Source organism: Corythoichthys intestinalis, chromosome 4, assembly GCF_030265065.1.
Source record: "Corythoichthys intestinalis isolate RoL2023-P3 chromosome 4, ASM3026506v1, whole genome shotgun sequence".
Lineage (NCBI taxonomy): Eukaryota > Metazoa > Chordata > Actinopteri > Syngnathiformes > Syngnathidae > Corythoichthys > Corythoichthys intestinalis.
Genome location: NC_080398.1, coordinates 24621884 through 24631757, shown reverse-complemented (window position 1 = coordinate 24631757; position 9874 = coordinate 24621884). Strand labels below are relative to the sequence as shown.

Genomic DNA, 9874 nt, shown 5'->3' with positions numbered 1-9874 from the left:
TCCCTTATTGAAAGGTTTTAATCAGCATTATTTATCAGACATACAGTACATACAGGATACCAGAAGAGAGGAAAGGGCTTTTTTATTTTTATTTTTTAAGGTTAAGTGATGGTTTCTTAAAAAACGCCTCCCATTTTTGCAATAATTTAGCTAGAACAAAAAAAAAAAAAAAAATGGCGACTTCGCCACCATTTTGACAGCTTTCTTTCCCTACAACACCCACGGCATGCGGAACTCGGAGGCAGGCAGCGGCGTGCAGTGCGTCGTCTCAAAGTTCCTCATGTGGTTGCGAGCCTTGCGGGAGAGAAAACGAGACAAATTATTTTTCACTTCATGTCCTTTTCTTCGTTTTTTTCCCCCCTTCACTCGAGGTGAACTGAGAAAGGAATAGTGTAGCAAGAGTCCTAATTGATGGCACACTTCTCCTTTCATGTTAAATGACTTCAATAAGCCAGGGCGGCTGCTGCGGAAATATATGACGGCGCTCGAGCCTGAAGCTCAGGTGAGACGGTTTCCATGGTAACTAAGAAAAGGGAAAGAGGTGTCATGGAAAAAATAAAAAGGAACAATGTTTCTTGGTAGCAAACCGCAAAGTGCAACACTTAAATTTTGTATAAAATGTGATTTTACAGTTAATTAATCCACTGCCGTTGACAGAGGGAGACATCATATCCGGAATTGGACATAATCGCTTATTTAATAGATGGGCTTCAATGATACTATTATTCCGGTGCTTGAACAAAAATAATCATGATCATTTAGAATTAACGGTTAAAGCTGGTAATTGGGGATGATTATAGCCATAGATTTACAGTGCCTTGCAAAAGTATTCGCCCCCCTTGAATCTTGCAACCTTTTACCACATTTCAGGCTTCAAACATAAAGATATGAAATTTAATTTTTTTGTCAAGAATCAACAACAAGTGGGACACAATCGTGAAGTGGAACAACATTTATTGGATAATTTAAACTTTTTTAACAAATAAAAAACTGAAAAGGGGCGTGCAATATTATTCGGCAGCTTTACTTTCAGTGCAGAAAACTCACTCCAGAAGTTCAGTGAGGATCTCTGAATGATCCAATGTTGTCCTAAATGACCGATGATGATAAATAGAATCCACCTGTGTGTAATCAAGTCTCCGTATAAATGCACCTGCTCTGTGATAGTCTCAGGGTTCTGTTTAAAGTGCAGAGAGCATTATGAAAACCAAGGAACACACCAGGCAGGTCCGAGATACTGTTGTGGAGAAGTTTAAAGTCGGATTTGGATACAAAAAGATTTCCCAAGCTTTAAACATCTCAAGGAGCACTGTGCAAGCCATCATATTGAAATGGAAGGAGCATCAGACCACTGCAAATCTACCAAGACCCGGCCGTCCTTCCAAACTTTCTTCTCAAACAAGGAGAAAACTGATCAGAGATGCAGCCAAGAGGCCCATGATCACTCTGGATGAACTGCAGAGATCTACAGCTGAAGTGGGAGAGTCTGTCCATAGGACAACAATCAGTCGTACATTGCACAAATCTGGCCTTTATGGAAGAGTGGCAAGAAGAAAGCCATTTCTCAAAGATATCCATAAAAAGTCTCGTTTAAAGTTTGCCACAAGCCACCTGGGAGACACACCAAACATGTGGAAGAAGGTGCTCTGGTCAGATGAAACCAAAATTGAACTTTTTGGCCACAATGCAAAACGATATGTTTGGCGTAAAAGCAACACAGCTCATCACCCTGAACACACCATCCCCACTGTCAAACATGGTGGTGGCAGCATCATGGTTTGGGCCTGCTTTTCTTCAGCAGGGACAGGGAAGATGGTTAAAATTGACGGGAAGATGGATGCAGCCAAATACAGGAACATTCTGGAAGAAAACCTGTTGGTATCTGCACAAGACCTGAGACTGGGACGGAGATTTATCTTCCAACAGGACAATGATCCAAAACATAAAGCCAAATCTACAATGGAATGGTTCAAAAATAAACGTATCCAGGTGTTAGAATGGCCAAGTCAAAGTCCAGACCTGAATCCAATCGAGAATCTGTGGAAAGAGCTGAAGACTGCTGTTCACAAACACTCTCCATCCAACCTCACTGAGCTCGAGCTGTTTTGCAAGGAAGAATGGGCAAGAATGTCAGTCTATCGATGTGCAAAACTGATAGAAACATACCCCAAGCGACTTGCAGCTGTAATTGGAGCCAAAGGTGGCGCTACAAAGTATTAACGCAAGGGGGCCGAATAATATTGCACGCCCCACTTTTCAGTTTTTTATTTGTTAAAAAAGTTTAAATTATCCAATAAATTTTGTTCCACTTCACGATTGTGTCCCACTTGTTGTTGATTCTTGACAAAAAATTAAAACTTTATATCTTTATGTTTGAAGCCTGAAATGTGGCGAAAGGTTGCAAGGTTCAAGGGGGCTGAATACTTTTGCAAGGCACTGTATACTAATGGGCTAGCTTTAGTAGTCAGTTAGTATTGACTCGCTGGTCAATTATAATTACACAATGGGCCAAATCTGACCCGCTGGCCAGAGTTTGACACCTGTGCTTTAGGTAAAATGCAACTTATTGTGCTAAATGTGTACATAAGATCTTATTAAATTGTTTGGAGACCCTTGAATCAAAACAAAATCGTATCATGGCAGACTTTTGGCGAATATTGCATCAGTGTTCAATAGGGGTATAACGGTACACAAAAATCTTGGTTCAGTACGTACCTCGGTTTTGAGGTCACAATTCAGTTCATTTTCGGTCCAGTAAGAAAACAAAATGCAAAATATAAATGTGCTAGTTGTTTATTACACACCTTTGTGCTTTCAACAAAAGGAACATTAGCCTATTCAAAGCTAGAATTCTGCTCAAAAAGTAGCGGGTATTTAAAGATAATCCAACAACAATTTGCCTTTCAGACCCCGCGTATTGATCAGCTTTCTTTCTGAAAGAAAGAAGAAAAAAGAGGTCCTGTGCTAAAGAGAAAAGCAATCCCAATGACAAAGATTTTAACATGTATTTTACAAATGAAATGCCTCAATGAATCATTTTTCTTATGAACGGTTTTCAAAAGCTTTATTGGTGGATTTTCTCAAGTGCCACAGAAATTAATCAATTTAATTGTGTAAGCAGGATCTTATTATTTAATTACAGGTGTTTTCGCTCATTTCAATTTACTTTATTTAAATGGACTATTATTTATTTTATTATGTGTTTATATTTTACAAATGTGATGTAGAATTCATTTATTTTGTATATTTTATGTTGTGTAACTTTAGTTCCTATGTGAATATTAGTTCCTACTTGTTTTGTTGTGGTAGGAGGGTTTTGTATTGAACACGGGGCCGTGTTGGTTATTATTATAGCAGAGAAGAGAGCAGTAAAACAACAAAGACAAGTCAACTGTGCCCCGATCTACCACTCAAGAGATCTGATGGACTCAAAAATGGGGTTACGATTGCATATTTGTTTGAAAATGGACCGGATCCACCATATTTTTACACGAGTGACTTCCGTTCTGCCCGATCCTAGCTACCGGTAGTAGTATTGACGCAGGAGGGTCGCGTCTCGCGTCAAATAATAAACTCCGCCGTTCTTTTCGCGTGCATCGTGTTGAGCAACTTCTGGGACGCGTCTAACATGCGGCCGCAGTGCGGCTGGTGTGCATTGGCTGATTGACTTTAACGCCCGCGTTGTCGCGGCGGCCTCGTTTTCGCGCGGTTGACGTTTCTGGGTTATACTGTTGTACCGTGTTGGTCCTCATTATAGTAGAGAAGAGTAAATATAATCAACACAAAAAAAGTGTAACCCGATCGACTCACAGCCTCGAAAATGTAAGGGTTACATTACGTCAGAAACTCGTTCGGTATGCCTTCGTTCCAAACCGAGCACCACGTACCGAAACGGTTCAATACAAATACATGTACTGTTACACCCTTACTTATGACGGATGTCATAAACCCATTTGTCTCAAAAACGTATGAATACATTCTATTGTTAATTGTTTCAGTGTCCTAAAGACATATTTATACGTCTTTTATGTTTTTTTTTTTTACAAGAGACATCTCTGGGTTCTGATCAACTTAGCTCCAAAGCACAACGCAGAAAATCCATTTTAAAGCAATAAAACTGGCCACTGGAGGGCAGTAGCGCATTTGGTAAGACCCGCAACCTGACTCAATGGAACTAACGGCCGGGCCGCACGGCCGGGGCGCTGGCGGAAGACGACCGAATGGATGTCCAGGATGCTAGGCGTCGGACGACCGAGCAGAACAACCGGGATGCCAGGTGTTGGATGACCGAGCAGAACGAGCGGGACCACCAGTGCAGCGGACGATGCCGTTGAGTCCGTGCTGCTCGCTGAGCAAAGCACATGCCGCCGTGCTCGGCCGGTCGCGTCCCCCGCACCCTCCAGTGTCCCTCACGGAAACGCGCACGTTCAAACCTGTTCCCCCCCAGGAACACAAGTTCCCCAGGCAACTATGCCACGAGGCAGTGGTCAACACAAAAGAAAGACTCAAAAAAATCCATCTTTATGAGACGGGCGGCGATGAAGGAAAAGTTTACCCCGCCTGTCACAGCCACAACAGCGTCATCTCTCAGTTATGTGTAAATAAATTGTTACTTTGCTATCAAAAGCTCTATTTGTCTTGTTGTTTATGTTATTTTGTAAATGGAAAACAATATTCAGATGTTTGGGATGAAACTAAAGCAAAAAATAGCTGTGTTAAAGTCAAAGTTATGTTTGAAATGTATGCTTTCTCAAAAAGCTAAATTTCTCTGTTTTTGCATGAGAAATGGGAAAATTGCTCAAACTAAGCCATTTTCTAATGCTGATTTCTAGAGAATGGAAAAAGATATGAACTAACTTTTTTTCCTGCTGAAAGAAGAAAGTGTAATCTTTCTTTTGGCAGGTTCCATGTTTATATAGCAATAGAAAAGAATTTTCTGCGGGCCTTGCAAAATCAGTCAAAATCCAGTAAAATGGCCGGGAGCGATGGGGGTTGCACCGGTGAAAATGGCTGGGAGTGAATGTGTTAAAAGACATCCGGCAAATTATGTCATTAAATCTATGTCCAGCTCGTATCTTTTACATCCATTCAAAAGAGATAATTTGCCGGGTAACACTAAATGACATCTGTTATAAGCATTCATTAATGCTCATGACAGCGTCATGACATAATTATGATTGTCTAATGACAGTCTTATGGCGCCATGGTCAAATAAAGTGTTACCAAACACAATAACTAGCAATTAATGAAACAACTTGAACAGAAACTGAAGAAATCATTAGCACAGAACATGAATTTTGATTGTTATTTACATCTGTAACAATGCAATGCATGCTAGGAGGTATGTTGGACGACAACAGTATTGACAGCAGAGGTTGACTGTCTGCCCCTAGGGAAGCAGTCATGGCCAAATAAAGCTTCTTGAAACAATGAAGCTTTGCAGCCAATTGGTTCAAAGATTCATGGTGGTTCATTTGGTCTTATGATAGTTGTATGATGCCGTTGTCAAATAGTGTTACTGTTTAACATCTTTTGGTGTAAATATCCCATAACACAGTGATGACAGATGCGGCTTAAAATCCAGTGCGGCTTAACTATGAACAAATGTCATTTTCGTGCCAAATTTTGTGGGCGGTGGCTTATAGTCAGGTGTACCTTATAGTGCGAAAATGACGGTATAAAAGTCATTGGAGTTGAAGGATTTTTCAGTCATTAGAGTTGACCGATTTAGCAGTCATTCCATTTCACAGATTTTGAGAGCTATAACTGTCATTGCAGTTGAGGATATGTAAGGGATATCAGCCAGCATTGGAAATGATAGCTGCAATTCTGAATTGATAAATTTTTACCAGATATAGCAGTCATTTTAAATATGACGGATAAGCGACAGATACAGCTGTCATTGGAGTTGAAACATACAGCTGCCATTTTGAAATGTTATGACTTTTATCTAATATAATTCATTGGAATTGATGGATATATGACGGATACAGCCATCATTGGAATTAACGGACGTTTGACAGATGTAGCCATCATTGGAAATGGATTTTTTAAAATATATAGCCATCATTGGATTTGACAGACATTGTATTCAAAAGCTTTTTTCAGTCTCAGTGATTTACTTACCAAAAAAAGAGCCAGCTGTTGCCTCTCCTTGATCAACATTTTCTCCCCTAAGGAGACAAAGTGAGCAAATCGCTTGATTGCGAATCCTGACGGTTACAACAAAGAAGCAGGGATGAAGACGTTCTTACCAACATTCCAGGGAAACACGACGTCTGAATCAACGGTGGCATCATTGTCCTTCTTGTACGAGAGTAGTATGGACTCGCACCATTCGTCGTCCACCTGGTAGGCGCTGTACACGGACGCTTCAAGTAGGGTTAGCCAAAGTTAGGATTCAAGTAAAATTATCATTCACGACTCCCTGTGAAATAACCATAATCGTTGATTACCTTCTGCTACGGGGGTGGAGGCCTGCAGCCACTCCCGGACCACACAGACCCCTTCATAGCTCATTATGTTTGGATACCTGGTAGCCAAACAAAATTTGTCACTGCATTTACTTGTACTGTTAACCACCACCGTTTATAGGTTGACCTCATTGGCTGCGATAGGCGTCCAATCAGGTTCAAATGGATTGGACGTCTATGAGGCCTGACAATATTAGAAAAAAACTATCATTGCGATTTTGGGGGAATTTGCAATATTATATTTCAATATGAAAATAGAAGAATTTTCGCCAGATAACTTCAATAGTTGTTTTTGAGGTAGGCCTGAACGATATTGGAAAAAATTAACATTGCAATATGTAATGGCAAGGCAAGGCATATTTATTTATACAGCACAATTCAACACAAGGCAGTTCAAAGTGCTTTACATCACATGACGATCATAAAAATGACATTAAATCAATACAACGTAAAAACAAAGACAATCGAAACAAGAAATAAAATTATACATAAAAATTGCATTTAATCACAAATAAACAAATGAGAAAAAAAAAATTCTGCTTAGCAGGAAGGACGTGTGAGAGACTGCGTGAACTTAGCCAATGAAGCATTTAATAATGACAAGCATTTTTATAAGTTATTCCTGTTTAAAAAGAATTAATATTATGAAGGTGGCACGGTGAACAGCGGTTAGCATGTCCACCTTAAAGTTCCGGGATTGTGGGTTCAATCCAGGCTGTGGCGTTTCTTTGTGGAGTTTGCATGTTCTTCCCGTGCCTGCGTGGGTTTTTTCAGGGTTCCTGCTGATTGAACACTCCAAGTTTTCCGTCGGTGTGAGTGTGTGTGAATTGTTGTGTGTAACTGGCAACAGATTGGACTATTGCAACGGTATATTTACAGGTCTTGATGAAAAAATCAGTCAGGAAGTTGCAGCTAGTACAGAATGCTGCAGCCAGAGTCCTAACAAATACAAGGAAACCGGACCACATTACACCGGTTTTGATATTGTTACACTGGCTTCCAGTGAGTCAAAGGATAGACTATAAAATACTACTGCTCGTCTACAAAACTCTAAATGGCCTTGCACCAAAATACATGCTTGATTTGTTAGACTCCTATGAAACATCTACACCCCTGACACCGGTCTCCTGTATGTTCCAAGAACAAAAACCAAGCAGGGCGAGGCAGCATTTAGTTATCATGCTACTCACCTCTAGAACAAGTTACCTGAAGGTCTGAAGTATGCTCAAACTGTTAGCTCCTTTAAATCAGGGCTGAAAACACTTTTGTTTAGCACTGCATATCCATAACTGTCTATATACGTCAATCGATTTGGTTTCTATTCTTCTTGTGCTTATCTCCATTGCTGATTTCAATTATTATTATTATTATTATTAGTAGTAGTATCTTTTTTAAATTCTTTTCGTGATTAAATGTGATTTTTATGTATAATTTTATTTCCTATTTTGATTGTCTGTTTTTACGTTCTTTTGATTTTATATGATTTTTATGGTCTTCATGTGATGTAAATCACTTTGAATCGCCTTGTGTTGAATTATTGTGCTATATAAATACATTTGCCTTGCCTTTTAAAATCATGTTAAAATCTTTGTCATTGCAATGTTTTTTTCTCTTTAGCACAGGACTTTTTTTCTTCTTCGTTCAGGCCTAACGCCTGCAGCAGCCAATGAGTTGAACAGAAAACGAGCACGTTTTGTGTAGACCACAATTGACCTGAACTGAAGCAGCTTAAGCAGGAGGTCATTGCCTCGGTTTGCCATGATGTCTTCTGGACCCCTGGGCAGCACCAGAACACAAATTAGTCACGGACATGCGAAGATGCATTTTTGGATTGAATACATCAGCCTGATAATTAAGCATTTTTTAATCCATCTAAGCTGGTAAAAGAGAAGCAAAATCTGGAACAGTGTGGAACACTGGGAAAAAAAAAACAACTGAACAAACTAGTGAAATATGCTGTTTTTGAGTAAATTTCTCTTTCCTAATTGTAGGAAAATGTATTATAATAAAGGTGTTATTTCAATAATGAATTATTATCCGCAAAACTTGTCCTTCAACTCGCATTCAACCCTGTAACCAAAACATTTTAATCATTGTAGAAGAAAGCAGTCAATCAGACGATGTGCTAGACTTGACATCATCAGGTTTCCAAACGAATGGGTGTCAAACCGATTCCACAAAGGGCCGCAGTGGGTCCTGGTCTTTGTTCCAACAGATCCACCACAGACACTTCAACCAATGAGGTTTCTGCTAGAATAAACAGCACCTGACTCCAATCAACTGATTACACTTGTAAGACACCAGATTGGTGAAAAGGTATTCATCTTGTTTGGTTGGAATAAAATCCAGTACCCATTGTGGCCCTTTGAGGACTGGTTTGACACCTGTGGAACCGTTAGAGCAAAATTTTGAAACCAAAATGTCAATTTCTGGAATAACTCAAATAGTCAAGACTGACATGAATTTGTAATTTGTTCCTGAATGTTTACAGGATTTTTTCCCTAATCAGACACCTAACAAGGTGTAATCGACTGTTATATGTTCCACTCACGTGGTGGTGATAATCTCATCCCTGGTTCTCCGCACCAGCAGAACAGGACCCTGGTATCTGCGCATGGCCAAGTACATACCGTAAGTTACACATGATTAATGAATTGAGTAAAAAGACTTTGTTGAACTCACTTGAGGAGTTGCTCTGAAACATTGAGATTTACATACTGTCGCACTGTGTACTGAACCAGCGATCCTGAGAGATAAAAGAGATTATGCATTAGCAGATGCTAATGCTAAAGGGAGAAAAATAACCAGGAAGCACTCACTCCAACTATCAGGCATGACTTTGAGGGCCAAAGGTAGAAGGTCGTCGAAACAGGCGTCCAACACTACCGATTGGATCTCTGGGTATGACATCACTGCCCAACTGGCTACATAGGGGGACAGCATTAGGATATTGTACTTCAGGGGTGTCAACGTCATTTTGATTCGTGGGCCACATTTATTACTATTAAATCTCATGTGGGCAGGACTAGTTTATTTTGAGCCAAATAAGGTAACTTATCGGCTGCCATTGACGACACTTGACTTCAAATGCATTTTGAATGGACTGGACGTCGAGTGCAGTCAATGGCACTTGAGGATGAGTATTCACAGCCAGTCATTCCAGTAAAAGTGAATTGGACGTTTATTGTTGTTAATGGCAGGCAATTAGTTACATTTGCGTCACGTAATTTTAAGATACTTACGGGTCACTTCTTGTCATTTTCACTGTTGATTTTTCGTGTATTTCCAGTGTATTTCCATTAGCTCATTCACTCACGCTGCCATTAACACTTCTAGAGGTCTGATCATTTTAGTTGGACAATAAAAATCCTGAATCCTTGATTAGACAGATGAACAAAGGT

At 39.9% G+C, this 9874-nt stretch overlaps 1 protein-coding gene across 1 annotated transcript in view; it reads right to left on the bottom strand.

Annotated features, from left to right (window-relative positions):
- The window catches only part of abhd16a (abhydrolase domain containing 16A, phospholipase), a 45402-nt gene continuing 35528 nt past the window's right edge, over positions 1-9874 (bottom strand). Inside the window, exons 13-20 of the mRNA XM_057834325.1 lie at positions 9293-9397; positions 9156-9219; positions 9025-9081; positions 8187-8249; positions 6456-6532; positions 6255-6371; positions 6127-6173; positions 1-294 (exon numbers count right to left, since the gene is read on the bottom strand). Coding sequence (XP_057690308.1) covers positions 211-294; positions 6127-6173; positions 6255-6371; positions 6456-6532; positions 8187-8249; positions 9025-9081; positions 9156-9219; positions 9293-9397 — 614 coding nt within the window. The 3' untranslated portion in view covers positions 1-210. The remainder of the gene's footprint in view (positions 295-6126; positions 6174-6254; positions 6372-6455; positions 6533-8186; positions 8250-9024; positions 9082-9155; positions 9220-9292; positions 9398-9874) is intronic.